The sequence below is a fragment of the Cervus canadensis genome, chromosome 29 (genome assembly GCF_019320065.1).
Source record: "Cervus canadensis isolate Bull #8, Minnesota chromosome 29, ASM1932006v1, whole genome shotgun sequence".
Lineage (NCBI taxonomy): Eukaryota > Metazoa > Chordata > Mammalia > Artiodactyla > Cervidae > Cervus > Cervus canadensis.
This window is the reverse complement of record NC_057414.1, coordinates 14,707,899-14,722,805: the sequence shown is the minus strand read 5'-3', so window position 1 is coordinate 14,722,805 and position 14,907 is coordinate 14,707,899. Positions and strand designations below refer to the sequence as shown.

General features: G+C 37.8%; 1 protein-coding gene across 2 annotated transcripts in view; it reads left to right on the top strand.

Annotated features, from left to right (window-relative positions):
• Positions 1 to 14,907, top strand: part of SLC36A4 (solute carrier family 36 member 4) — a 45,104-nt gene that overhangs the window by 22,049 nt on the left and 8,148 nt on the right. For both annotated transcript variants that reach the window (XM_043451819.1, XM_043451820.1), the window contains 2 exons: positions 2,542 to 2,711; positions 13,342 to 13,511. In XM_043451819.1, the coding sequence (XP_043307754.1) occupies positions 2,542 to 2,711; positions 13,342 to 13,511 (340 nt within the window). The remainder of the gene's footprint in view (positions 1 to 2,541; positions 2,712 to 13,341; positions 13,512 to 14,907) is intronic.

The window sequence follows — 14,907 nt, the reverse complement described above, 5'->3', positions numbered from 1 at the left end:
ACTTAAGTGTTGTTCCTCTGATATCTCAGATTCAACAACTCTGAAGTCTGACACATACTTTTTTATATAAAACCAATTTCATTTTCTCATTTCTCTGTTTCTTTTAGTTTGACTTTTGGTTGCTCAAACTTGCAACACTGGAGTATTTCTTTTTCTGTGTCCCTAGTTTCCCCATTCCAGTCAGCAGTTAGGCTGTGTTGAGCCTTCTCTTTGTACTTCCCCAGGTCAGCTCCGTAAATGAGGTTATGTGTGAAACAGGCAACGCTGCTGAACGCACGTGGGGCCTCCGTAGTGTCCGTTTCCTTCCCTTCCTCCTTTCCTAGCTGCACTGGCACCTCCCTGACTTCAGCTTCTCCTCTCAGTCTGGGTTTTCTCTGGAGCACACGACTTGGGTACTCTTCTCTTTTCTGTTAATCACTCACAGTTTTCACATGGACCTACCTAACTCACCTCAAAAGTGGAGATAACATTAGTTATTATCTCATGAGGTTATTGTGAGATACTACATGTAAAGCTTTTAAAAAAGCACCTGGCACATTGTAAGCACTCAGTAAATACTTGTTATTATTACTTAGTGTCTTTTACTGTATGGTCAAATTTGTAAGCCCAAAACCTCCAAATATTTGCCTACAGATTTAACTTTTAAATTGGCCTTTTTTTTAAAGGGTTCCCCCCTCCCACCCCTATAATGTAAGTACTTATTCATCTCACTGGGGCTTCCCTGGTGGCTCAGATGGTAAGGAATCCACCTGCAATGTGGGAGATCTGTGTTCCATCCCTGGCTTGGGAAGATCCCCTGGAGAAGGGAAAGGCTACCCACTCCAGTATTCTAGCCTGGAGTATTCCATGGACAGAGGACTCCACAGGGTTGCAAAGAGTCAGATGCGACTGAGCGACTTTCACACTTCACACGTTCATCTCATTAAATTGACAGACAACAGGTACAGATGGATAGATAGAGAAACAGTTGTAGACATGTGTGTGCTTGGGTCAATATGCGTACATGTATCTACTAACTCTGTCTGCGGAGAGAGCTGAAAGCAATGGCACCCAGGAGCACTGAGCCCTTAGTGCCCAGATCTTGAGTTCTAAATCTGATTTTCCAGCAAAGGAAACAAAGTTCTTTGGAGAAATGACTGATTACAGGACAGAAGCAAGGAAATTCAAGGTGTGTCTGGAGCATATTGTACTGCCAGAGAGTATGTTTGTGTGTGTGTGTGTATGTGAGTTGTTCAGTTGTGTCTGACTCTTTGCAACCCCATGGACTGTAGCCTGCCAGGCTCCTGTGTCCACGGAGTTTTCCAGGCAAGAATATTGGAGTGGGTTGCCATTTCCTTCTCCAGGGGATTTTCCTGACCCAGAGATTGAACCTGCATCTCTTACATCTACTGCATTGGCAGACAGGTTCTTGACCCACTAGTGCCAGCTTGGAAGCCCTGCCAGAAAGTATGGAAGTGCTCAAAAGGCAAAAGAATAGGTGTACGTCAAAAGGACAAAGGAGCTTACCTGATGGAATTCATGACGACTGGAGCTGGAATGATAGTAGTAACAAAATAAGCAGTAGTGTTTCTGCTTCGTACGCAAAACTGTAAAACAAATATATACGAATCCCTATGAATACAAATATGCGATTAAATAGATAAGCACATAGGGCAGATTTCCAAATAGCTTATGTAGATACTATCCTCGAGGAGCTGTCACCTAATCCCCCCAGTCCCTGGAGTGCGGGCTGCCTGTAGTGATTACTTCCAATGAATGGAGTATGAGGAGGAGGAAGGAAAGAGCTTTATAAGCAGAACTTTCCGGGCAAACACTGCCTCAGCCAGGTGATCAAAATGAACTCCACCAGCGCTAAATCATGTTGATGGCGTGTGTGACAGGAAGGGCATCACACTTCCGTGGTGCACTTTTATGAAACCTATAATCCCAATCTAGTCAGGAGGAAAACATCAGACAATTAATAGAGGGGCAGTGTGCCAAATACATAACCAGGCTCCTCAAAGCTGTAAAGGTGATAAAACAATAAGGAAGGATCAGCAAACTGCCCCAGACCAGAGGAGACTAAGGACACACGATGGCAAAATGCAAGGCGCTGTCCTGGCCAGGACCCTGGAGCAGCAAAAGGACATTTGTGGGAAAACTGGTGAGATCCAAGTAGAAGTTTGAAGTTTAATTGTAATGTCCCAATATTGGTTCTTAGTTGTAACACATGTACTTTGGTTGTGTAAAATATTACTAAAAGGAGAAATTGGTCAGGAGTATATGGGAGTCTTCTGTTTGTCTCTGCATCTTTTCTGTAAATCTAAAATTATTTCAAAGTAGAAAGTTTATTTTTAAAAAAACCTGACAGTTTTGCACATTAAGAGCTGATTTCAAATCTTTTTATTTTAGGAATTTAAAAAATCTGTAGTGTGAAAAAATATGTAATATTTAGAAAAATACATCAAGGATTATGTGTTGCATATACCATAGAAATATTAATTTGGGCACCTATCAGATGGGGTGCTATATTGTTTTCATTTATTTGCATTCTCTTCTTAGGTCCTTCCACTGGAGAATCAAATGAAAGAATCAAAACGCTTCCCCCAAGCATTGAATATTGGCATGGGGATTGTCACAGCGCTGTATGTAACATTAGCTACTTTAGGATATATGTGTTTCCACGATGATATCAAAGGCAGCATAACTTTAAATCTTCCCCAAGATGTGTGGTAGGTAGACAAGAGTTTGTTAACCGAATTTGTATATTTTATAAATATAATTTACTAGTGTTTTATGATAAAAGTATATTTTTAGTTTTATGATTTAAACATTTAAAATCTTTACTGTGGTTTCTTTATTTGTGTAATCTAAATTTTTTCATAATCTTCAGAGGAGATCATCTGATTTTACAGATTTTTGCGGCATATTTTTAAAAGATTAAAAATTACAGGTTGTTCCAAATTTGGATAACAGGTGAAACAGGAACTCTTTTAATATAGACTCACTTTAATAAAAAAATTTAATACTTACCCTTGCTGCCCAAAATCTAACATTCTGGGCTTCTGATAAAATCATATAACCCATCACTTATGGCCCTCAATGTTTTGGTGGTCAGCTTTAATACTGTATGTGCCTCAGTCCTTTCTGAACACAGGACACATTATACAGTTGACCGTTGAACAACAGGGGTTTGAACTGCATGGGTCCACTTATATGGATTTTTTTCAATTAACATGTTAGAAAAATTTTTGAGATTCATGACAATTTGAAAAAACTCACCAACTACATAGCCTAGAAATATAAAAAAGGTATGTCATGAATCTATAAAATATATGTAGCTGTACCTGTAACATACAAGATATGAGTTAATTGACTGTCAGTAAGGCTTCTAGTCAGTAGTAGGCTATTAGTAGCTAAGTTTGGGGGGAATCAGAAGTAATATGCAGGGTCAGACCCCAACCCCTGCACTGATCAAGTAACTGTAAATCATATAACTGTATATGTCAACTGTAAATAGTGTGGTGCATCTTAATATTCTCTTTATTATTAGAACCATATTCTGCTAAATGAAGCAATATATAGAGTCTTTATCTTCTTCCAGAGATTCATCTTTGGAGATTTAATAAAGATATTGGCAGTGATTATGATGTAGACTCGCTCCCTTATTTATGAAATGGAAAAGTAACTTCTTAGTTTTGATAAATGCAAAGAATAAATGCTGACCTAATACCATGCTGTTGGTATTTAGCTGTTGGTATGGAAGTCTGTGAAACCTTAAATTTAAATATTTTGACTGGCTTCCTGATGAGAGTTTGATTGCTATTCATTTGAATCCTGGGTCCTCAATGGAGTCCAGAATGCTATTAGAATAAATGTGTGCAGGGAACCACTTATGATAGGGAGTGAGTGGTTTCCAGGTTGCACAAGTCTCGTATATGCAGTGTGTTTATCTTCTTTTTTTTAAATTACAGTTTTCCTCTAGCTGTGATATATTTAGGAAGGCATTCCAAGGTGGAACCCTTTCAATGATATACATTTGTTTCAAGCTGGAGACCTGAGTACAAACAAGACATGTGATTGTTTGGCCTTTATTTCATTAACCTATTTTATAGTTGATAATATAGTTTTGTTTCCTTCAAAAGTGCTCCTTTTTTCTTTTTTGTAATAGTTTAATAAGGAGTATAGACAAACAGCTTAATATAAGAGGATCAAGGCTAAGAGTTATGGTAGTTTAGTTTCTCTTTCAAAGATAGTAAGTACAGTGTCTAGAATACAGAATAATACATTTCTCCACTTGGAGTAATAGTTAGACTAAATCCTAAAAGCAAATTTATAAGTAAATTTGACAAGTACTGTAAGAGGTAGGTGGGGAAACAGTCTCAGAATTCTCCCCTACCCTTATTCATGAACGTATCTAAAGAAAGTCTTGAGGGGGACGATACCAACGTGGCAGTGCCTGCGTGTCAAGCTGAGGTGCTCCTCTCCCCAGGGAGCCAGGGACCTGGTGAAGTAGCAGTGGACACGGAAGTGGAGGTGTTGGTCCTTTAATGGACCAGAACCTTCTGGTCCGAAGTCGACGATGAGAGAGTGAAAGAAGTAAAGAGGCTAATATTCCCAGGGTTACGCAGCCAGCTTCCGCGCTCCAGGGAATCAGCCAGAAATAGAGAGAGAGAGAGAGAAAAAAAAGACAGACAGACACGGGGACCAAAGCTCTTGATGGAGCAAAGGTGTTTTAATCAACATGGCGTGAGCATATATACTGTAGTTATTCTCAGCAAAGATAAAGATTAAAATTCCAGACTTAACAAAACACAAGGCGATCCCTATTAAAGAGAGAAGAGTGTACTTATCACCATAATGAGAAACTAACAAAGGAAATGCCTGGATTCCTCAGCCCTGGGAAAGGCATGCCTCTCCTCTTAATTCCTGAATATTCAGGAATTAATAAGGGCCAAAGGTTTTCTGACAGATCCATAACAGCACACGGGAAGCCTCCTGTTAAATGCTTCCTGACAGGAAGCAATGCTTCTGGGTTTCACAGCTAAACCTCAAGGGGGTGGTACTGTCCCTGCAGTAGCTCTAATCAATCCTTCCCTTTTCCTGCGTCCACTTCCCACCTTTGCCTTGTTCCCTAATTGCTATGGCTCCCCAGTTAGAATGGAACTCATTATAAGCCTTAATTAAAAACAGGCTATCAAATAAAACAACTCTCCACTTTCAGGTTGTGACTATTTTTATAGTCGACAAAATCATAGTTTCTATTTGGGAAAGCCTTGATAGACACCTGCTTTTTATTTAGAAGAGGGGAGCCTTGTATCCTTGGAAATAAAAATCTGTTAAAAACAGGAAAGCAAGTCAGGATACTCCCCGTTAGAGAACTGCTGTTGAGTAACACATTCTTGTGGAGACATGCCTTTTGTGGCCTACAGTCTATTTCTTTATGGTCTGCAACTGTGTGTGCGTGCTAAGTTGCTTCAGTCTTGTCCGACTCTTAGTGACCCCATGGACTATAGTTCACCAGGCTTCTCTGTCCGTGGGATTCTCCAGGAAAGAATACTGACTGGAGTGTGTTGTCATACCCTTCTCCAGGGGATCTTCCCAACCTAGTGATCAAACTCCAGTCTCTTACATCTCCTGCATTGGGAAGCAAGTTCTCTGTGAGCGATACTGGAGAGAAGACGCTTGTCTTTTATAATGATAATCTTCCAAAATGAGAAGTTTAGACTAGGATAATCATGGGGTTATCTCAGAGATTACTTTCTTGAATTGCTATATATGAGTCCCTTCTTCCCTCCCCTCCTTGTGCTTCAGGCAATAGGCCGAGCAGTTTAGAGAATGTGTAATGTACTCTTTATTGTCTGGATATTGATCTTGGAGAGGCAGCAGTGAGCGAAGACTCTTAGTTCCCTGCCCAGAAATTGAACCTGGGTAGCCTGGATGAAACTAGCCACTAGATCAGCAAGGGTTAGAGGCCAGAAGCTCTTGCCCCCACTGAAGTGCATTTCTCAAGGAGGCAAAAGCTGTGACAAGAGACACAAAGTTTATTATTAGACACACAGCACAATCACAAGTGTGAGAGCCCAGTGGAGAAAGTCTGTGTAGCTGAGATAGAAGTGAGGCAGAGATGCACACCCGGAGGGAAGGGGTGAGGTGTCCCCCTTGGCGAGGAGGAGCCCTGCAAAGAGGCCTTTAAGGCATTCATACAGGGCAGTTCTTCTGGGTCTTTGTATACTTTGGGCCAATTGTCTGGTTTCTTTTTCCACATCTGACCTACCCTAGGACCGTCCCCCATATGCTTGTGCAACACCATGGACTGTAGCCCGCCGTTCCTGGGCCGGAATCCATTTTCCAGTGTGGATTCCAGCCCAGATTACTATAAGGCAGCCTTGGCATCACATACTGTGGGGAGTGCCCCCTCCTTTGACCCCAGGAGCTTTTGTGCACATGTTCAGTGTCTCCCTCGCCCCGAGGATGGGAAACATGAGACCTCTTGATCCTTTATTCAGACAGGGTGTAGCCCCTTCTGTTTCTGCCATTCCTGTTATCTTAAGGTGTCCACAGAAGACATGGCCTGGCTCTTTTCCCTGTTTCTGTTGTCATTTCTATTTCAGAGTGCAAAGAGGAGGCTGGTTGTAAATACATGATCTGGAGCCCCCCATCTCCTATCTCAGGAAATACAAACGGGAGGCTAGCTATAGCGTGTCCAGCCTGAAGCCCATTTTTTTTTTTTTTTGGTCCCAAGAAACGTAAGCAGGAGCCCACCTAAATCCTGCCTCAGATATGAAAGCCAGTGACTGTCGCAGGAGCCTAGGGAACCCAACTACCAGCCATGAGAAGCTCTAAAGGGCTTTTGATGCCACGTTGACTTAAAGTCTCAGAGTTCATGTGGGGTATTCCTACAAGAAAAGGTTGAATTAGAGAGCAGCCCCAGAATAAAGCAAGTGTGGATTAGAGAGGCTCCAAGTTATTAATTACTTACTACCTTCGGTCTTAGTGAGGCATCATCTTTTAAAACTAGTTATGAGTGCTATTGTTCAATGTAGTGCATTTAGCTTTTGAAGTAAAGGATATATTTTAAAGATGATATTAAAGTAAATTGGGCTTCCCCGATGGCTCAGGGGTTAAAGAACCTCCTGCAATGCAGAAGACACAGGAGACAGGGGTTCGATCCTTGGGTTGGCAAGATCCCTTGGAGGAGGAAATGGCAACCGACTCCAGTGTTCTTGGAGCCTGGCAGGCTACAGTCCCTGGAGCCTCACAGAGTCGGACATGACTGAGCAACTAAGCAATCAAATAAATTCACGGTTCTGAGCTAGAACATGAGCACCTTGAGGCAGAAACCCTGCACCTCTGGGTTTTTGATGCATCTCCATAACATAGCACATTACTCAGCACTTAGTAAATGTTCATTAATTAGTATTCTAGGTATAAAAGCATTTCCCTTGTAACTGCTAATCTTAATTGAATGATGTTTTGGCAGTGTTTTTCCAGGATTTCCACTAGAGTAACCCAAATAGCAGACATTCTTGTCCTAAGAGATATCAAGGGTATATTAAGTTTTCAGATAAACAGACATTGAGAAGCAGTAAAGTGACTTCTTCCATCTCACACATGGAATCCTTTTGAAGCACCCATTGGATGGGGAAAATTCAAACAGGAGAGAAGCCTGTAACAGCAGGGAAGATGTGGAGTAGATATTTTAATTTATTTAGATAAGTGAACTGGGACTTCATGTTCCCCACAAAACAGAAGAAATCTTAAGTCTGAGCTCCTGTTTGTAGCATAGGAGGTTGAATATTCTGGAAATATAGCTGACAGATAGTAGCAGATAATCAAGCTGTCGTAATTGATCCTACCAGGAAATCTGGGAGTTGACCTTTGAGGAGTTTGTTACCTAAGATGAAAATATTTAGGCAAGAATGGACTCACCACGAGGCACAGTAAATAAAGATGTAGAGAAATATGAGGAAACAGGATAAAGATTTGTATATTCTGAACTATTTCTTCCTTTCTCACCCTCAGAAATTCTTAATGATATTCTTCCAATATTAAAGTTGCCTATATCTAGGAATCCTGGCTGAAATGACCTCTGCCTTTCCTTTCCTCTGCTTGCCTTCTTTTTTCATCACAGTAAATATTATTAAATTAAAAATGAAGGGCATCTATCAAATTCATCTGTCATCTAACGGATATTTACTGTATGTGTTTTATGTACTTGGAACTACTCCCAAGCACGAGAGATACAGCAGTGAACAGATAACAACGTCTTCCTCATAATGCTTGCATTCTCGGGGACGTTCCTCAAATGCCCAGCTGTTTACAGCAGTCAGTGTAGTGATGGACACTAGATGACACTTGTTAGGTGTCTTGGTTGCTGTTGTTGAGTTGCTCAGTCGTGTCTGACTCTTGGTGACACCGTGGGCTGCAGCACGCCAGGCTTCCCGGTCCCTCACCGTCTCCTGGAGCTTGCACAAACTCATGTCCATTGAGTCGGTGATGCCAAAGCCAACCGTTGCATCACTAAATAAATAAATAGTTAGTTGTTCTATTTATTTATTTTTAGTTTAGAATGAGGTGAGGTTCTTGGTAAGGACTGTAGCTATTTCTCAAAAAGACTTCTTGACGGAGCTTAACCCTCGAGATTCTTGAGGATCATGAAAAGTCCAAGAGGGAAAGTGAATTGTTAAATTATTTCCGAGAGTAGCTTCTGTTTCCAACCTTGAGAGAATGAGTCAGCCTCTTATTTCCCAGATTAACTTAAAAAAATTAAGGTATTCATATCTGTAAATTTAGGTTAAGTATTGATTTGTTAGCCAATATAGGGAAGAGAAGAGAAACCTTGTAATTTTTGAACTCTCATGTTTTCAAAACTTATATTTTCACTGAAACATTTAGTCGTTTTTCTCCCCCATCATCTGATTCTATATATTAACTGCAAAGTAGATATTAAAAAATATATATATAACTGGTCTTTACTAAGGTATTACATTTCTTAGCTATCAGTATAACCAACTTTGTTTTCAAGCAAGAGTCATCTTATTTTTGAAGTATTTGTATTTGTGATATTGATTAAATGTAGTTTCAAAGAATTACTATTCACACCCATTTTTGATCATTAATTTAACTAATGTTTAATAAGTGTCTATCCCCTCCTAAGTGCATGAATGGTTATACAGAGAATAGAACCTATGTTCTGACTTTCAAGAACTTTGACACTGAGTTTCAAATACCTTTTAAGTTGTTCTATATGTTATTTAAAAGTTGTTTTATGTTGTTGAAAACACATTAAAAAGCTCATATAAGTTGGGTTTATTTCAGGGATGCAAGGATTCTTCAATATATGCAAATCAATCAGTGTGATACACCATATTAACAAATTGAAAGATAAAAACCATATGATAATCTCAATAGATGCAGAAAAATCCTTTGACAAAATTCAGCACCCATTTATGATTAAAAGTCTTTAAAAAATGGGCATGGAAGGAACATACCTCAACATAGTAAAGGCCATATATGATAAGCCCACAGCAAACATTTTCAGTGGTGAAAAGCTGAAATCATTCCCGTAAGATCAGGAACAAGACAAGGGTGTCCACTTTCACCACTGTTATTCAACATAGTTCTGAAGTCCTAGCTATAGCAATTGGAAAAGAAAAAGAAATAAAAGGAATCCAGATCAGAAAAGAAGTAAAGCTCTCACTGTTGCAGATGACATGATACATACATAGAAAACCCTAAAGATGGTATCAGAAAATTTCTAGAGCTAATCAGTGAATTTAGCAAAGTTTCAGGATATAAAATCAATATACAGAAATTGCTTGAATTTCTATATACTACCAATGAAAAATCAGAGAAATTAAGGAGTCAATCCCTTCATTCACCATTGCAACAAAAAGAATAAAATATCTAGGAATAAACTTACCTAAGAAGACAAATGAACTGTACACAGAGAATTATAAGACACTGATGAAAAAAGTCAAAGACAGCATAAACAGATATTTCATGTTCCTGGGTAGGAAGAATCAATATTGTGAAAATGACTATACTGCCAAATAGAATCTACAGATTCAGTGCAATACCTATCAAATTACCAATGGCATTTTTCACAGAACTAGAACAAAAAATTTCACAATTCATATGAAAGCACAAAAGACCCCGAAGAGCCAAAGCCATCTTGAGAAAGAAGAATGGAGCTGGAGGAATCAGCCTTCCTGACTTCAGATTATACTACAAAGCTACAGTCATCAAGACAGTATGGTACTGGCTCAAAAACAGAAATATAGACCAATGGAACAAGACAGAAAGCCCAGAAATAAACCCATGCACCTATGGGTACCTTATTTTTTTGACAAAGGAGGCAAGAATATACAATGGGGCAAAGATAGCCTCTTCAATAAATGGTGCTGGGAAAACTGGACAGCTACATGTAAAAGAATGAAATTAGAACACTTCCTAGCACCGTATACAAAGATAAACTCAAAATGGATTAAAGATCTAAATGTAAGACCAGAAACTATAAAACTCTTAGAGGAAAACATAGGCAGAACACTCGATGACATAAATCAAAGCAAGATGCCCTATGACCCACCTCCTAGAGTAATGGAAATAAAAACAAAAGTAAACAAGTGGGAGCTGATTAAACTTAAAAGCTTTTTCACAGCAAAGGAAAGTATAAACAAGGTGAAAAGACAGCCCTCAGAATGGGAGAAAATAATAGCAAATGAAACAACTGACAAAGGATTAATTTCCAAAATATACAAGTGGCTCATACAACTCAATACCAGGAAAACAAACAACCCAATCAAAAAGTGGGAAAAAGACCTAAACAGACATTTCTCCAAAGACTTACAGATGGCTAACAAACATGTGAAAAGCTGCTCAACATCACTCATTATTAGAGAAATGCAAATCAAAACTACAATGAGATATCACCTCACACCAGTCAGAATGGCCCTCATCAAAAAGTCTACAAACAATAAATGCTGGAGAAGGTGTGGAGGAAAGGGAACTCTGTTGCACTGTTGGTGGGAATGTAAATTGATACAGTCAATGTGGAAGACGGTATGGAGATTCCTTAAAAAACTAGGAATAAAACCACCGTATGACCCAGCAATCCCACTCCTAGGCATAAACCCTGAGGAAACCAAAATTGAAAGAGACACATGTACCCCAATGTTCATTGCAGCACTATGTACAGTAGTTAGAATGTGGAAGCAACCTAGATATCCATCAACAGATGAATAGATAAAGAAGTTGTGGTATGCATACACAATGGAATATTACTCAGCCATAAAAAGGAAACGCATTTGAGTCCGTTCTAATGAGGTGGATGAACCTAGAGCCTATTATACAGAGTGGAGTAAGTCAGAAAGAGAAAGATAAATATTGTATACTAACACATTTATATGGAATCTAGAACGATGGTACCAATGAATTTTTTTGCAAGGCAGCAGTGGAGAAACAAACATAGAGAACAGACTATGGACGCGGGGAGAGGGGAGGAGAGGGTAAGATGAATGGAGAGTAACATGGAAACTTACATTATCGTCTGCAAAATAGATAGCCTATGGGAATTTGCTCTGTGTCTCAGGAAACTCAAACAGGCTCTGTGTTAACCTAGAGGGGTGTGATGGGAAGGGAGATGGGAGGGAGCTTCAAGAGGGAGGGGACATATGTACACCTATGGCTAATTCATGTTGCTATTTAACAGAAAGAAAAAAAAAATATGTAAAGCAATTATCCTTCAATTAAAAAAATAAATGAAAAATAAAGGGTTTATGTTGTTGTATATCCTCAAGACAAATCCCTGTCACTTTAAGCAAGTTTTTTTATCCTTTTGAGAGACAGTTTACTTTTCATTTCTAAAACTATTAGTATATATGGCCAATATTAGTACATATGGACAATTACCACAGATACATGCATAAAACCAAAATGAGAACAAAAGTTGATAAACATGTAGGAAAGTTGAGTATAGAAAAATAGAGTGCTTGAAATTATAGATATGAAACATAGAAATTAGGGGGTTCTTGAAACAAAAATAAAAATGGAATAGTTGATGACTGTATAAAAAAATTTAAAAAAAAATAAAAGACTGTATGTAGTGTTTCTCTTTAACACTCTGATTTCTGTATTACTCTCTGATGGATTCTTAGCAAATATACCAGCTTCTAAAAAGATACTGACCATTTTATTTCCCATTTTTACTTTGGGTAGCATCAAATGATAGTACTTACGTATAATTAATATTACTGAGTGGTGTTAATAATAACCAGATTCTTAACCTATATAATTTGTTTTATACCAATTAGAAAAGTTATTATACCTATATGTGTAATGATATATTTTTAGATATATTGTTAATCATATTTTAAAAACATGTAAGTTAAAAGATAATTAGAAAAAGGACTGTAGTAATAAACTGATAAGAATATTCAATTCTCCACAATTATGTATCAAAGTATATGAAGCAGGAGTCTTTTGTTATTTTGTACATTCAAATAGCTTGACTATTTATGTCTAAACTTTAAACATTAAGGTGAGAAATAAATCTTGAGGTCTTTTTTAATAGTAAGTTTGTATTGTTCCTAGCCCTAAGGTCTTCCTTCTTTCCTTAATTTTGCTGTTTGTAGTATTTTCAAATCCGTTTCCGCTCAGCTTTCTTCCTTCCTCCTTCACTCCTAGGATGAATACATTATAGAAGGAGACTTAATCGAATTCCTTCTTGCTTGGCAGCTGTTTAGGAAAACTGTTTATAATCTTGACATATCAGTGATAGGATATCACTGATAGGATGTCACAGTATTTGTCTTTTTCTGCCTGGCTTACTCACTTAGCAAAATGCCTGCCACGTTCACGCATGCTGTCTTGTTTTTGCTCATGCACGTTGTTGTAATATAAATCTAACTTTCTTTTATTTTGGTTATTTTCATTTTATTTCTTTTATTTTTATTGTGACTTAGATAAACAGAGAATAGATTGGTGTTTGCCAGGGGCTGGTAGATGGGGGAAAAGAGAAGAGTTTTGGTAAAAGGGTACAAGCTTTCAGTTAAAAGATGAACAAGGTCTAAGCATCTAATGTATCATGTGGTAACTGTAGTTGATATTACTGTATTGTGTGGTTGAAATATGCTGAGAGAGTAGAATCAGTGTTCTCACCAAAACAGGAAAAAATAGGCAAATACATGAGGTGATGGATGTGTTTGTTAATTAGTTCCATATGTGGGGATTCTTTCACAGTGTATGTGTATATCAAATCATCATGTTGTAGACTTTAAATGTCTTATAATTTCACTGGTTAGTTAAATGTCAGTAAAGCTGGAAATAAAAGATTGACTAAATTTTGAAAATTTTTAACAGGTTATATCAATCAGTGAAAATTCTGTATTCCTTCGGCATCTTTGTGACATATTCAATTCAGTTCTATGTTCCAGCAGAGATAATCATCCCTGTGATCACATCCAGATTTCATCCTAAATGGAAGCAAATCTATGAATTTGTAATAAGGTCCTTCTTGGTTACTATTACTTGTAAGTACCACTGCATACTTATAATGATTTTTATTGTTGAATTTCTTCTAATGAAGCTACTTAAAGTATATTTTTTATATTTTTGAAATAATTTTGTTCACCTAACTGGATACATTTTGGTGTAAAATTCTGTTATTCTACTGATATAGAAGAAAATCATAAATCAGATCCTATCACACTTAAAACAAGTAACCAAATTTTTATTATCAAAATAATATCACTCATGATCAAAATATGAGTATATTTAAATCAGATGCATAAGTGACCCTTTATATCATTGACAACATTTTGCTTTGGCTTTCTAGTTTTCCTGAGGTTTTTTATATCTGCTAACTTTTGTGTGTTTAACAGTTCAACTCTCCATGACTACCTGTGCAAATGGGTTTTGTTCTGTTTTGGTCTTTAACAATTTCAGTGGCTTATTTTACTTATTATTTGAAGGAGTGTGTATAATCTCTTCTTATCGTTTCATATTATAAAATGCCCCCACAAGGTAGAATTAATCATGGAGACTCATGGAGAGGGGCCTTTAGTTTGGTGTAGTACTATCACGGTGACCTGACGGTTCAAAACTCAGGCCTCCCACTTCCTTGCTGGGTCTTTAGTTAAGTTACAAACCATCTTTGAGTCCTTCTTTCCTCAACTATGAAATTAAGATAAGACATTTAAAAATATGAACAAAGTGGTTAGAAGTTGCTGTTAATAACTATCATTATTGTCACCACTTTTATTATAATTGCAAACAGAAAGATGATTGCCACATTGACCTATCTAATGGGATTGCCTAGGATGATACCAAGGACGAGATGACTGGTGACTGGGGGACAAGCAGCTTTGGAAATTCTAGAGAAGATTTAAGTAACTATCTTAGCCCATTTGAGGTTAGAGAATGGTAGAATTAGAAATTCTGGGCAACTCTGTCAATTGCATTGAGCACCTTGGGGTGGAGCTTATGCCTAGATTTAAAGAATTGGGTGTATTATATTTTGTTCAAAGAAACAGCAAAGCTGAGCAAAGTAGATAAAGTAGATAAGACTTACTTTTCAAAGCAATTATTTAAATGAAATATGTCAACTATATAAGGGAAATCACATTGAAGAATGAAGTCAGTAAACCCATACTCCAATGACTAATGAAACACCCAGGAGGAAAAAATTATTTTAAAACGTTTTAGAATATTCTTTACACATTACTTTTATTGACATTTTGACAGCTGTACTAAATAAAAAGACTTATTTCAGGCAAAGTCCTTTTATCAGGAGATGTAAGGCAGTTCTATTCTGAATGCATATCTCCTTTTAAGGTTAGCTACTGAATTTTAATAACTTCACCCATTTCTGCACATTGGCTGCTGTCATGTTGAGCTTTCTGTCTGCTGCGGTCCAGACCAGACTGC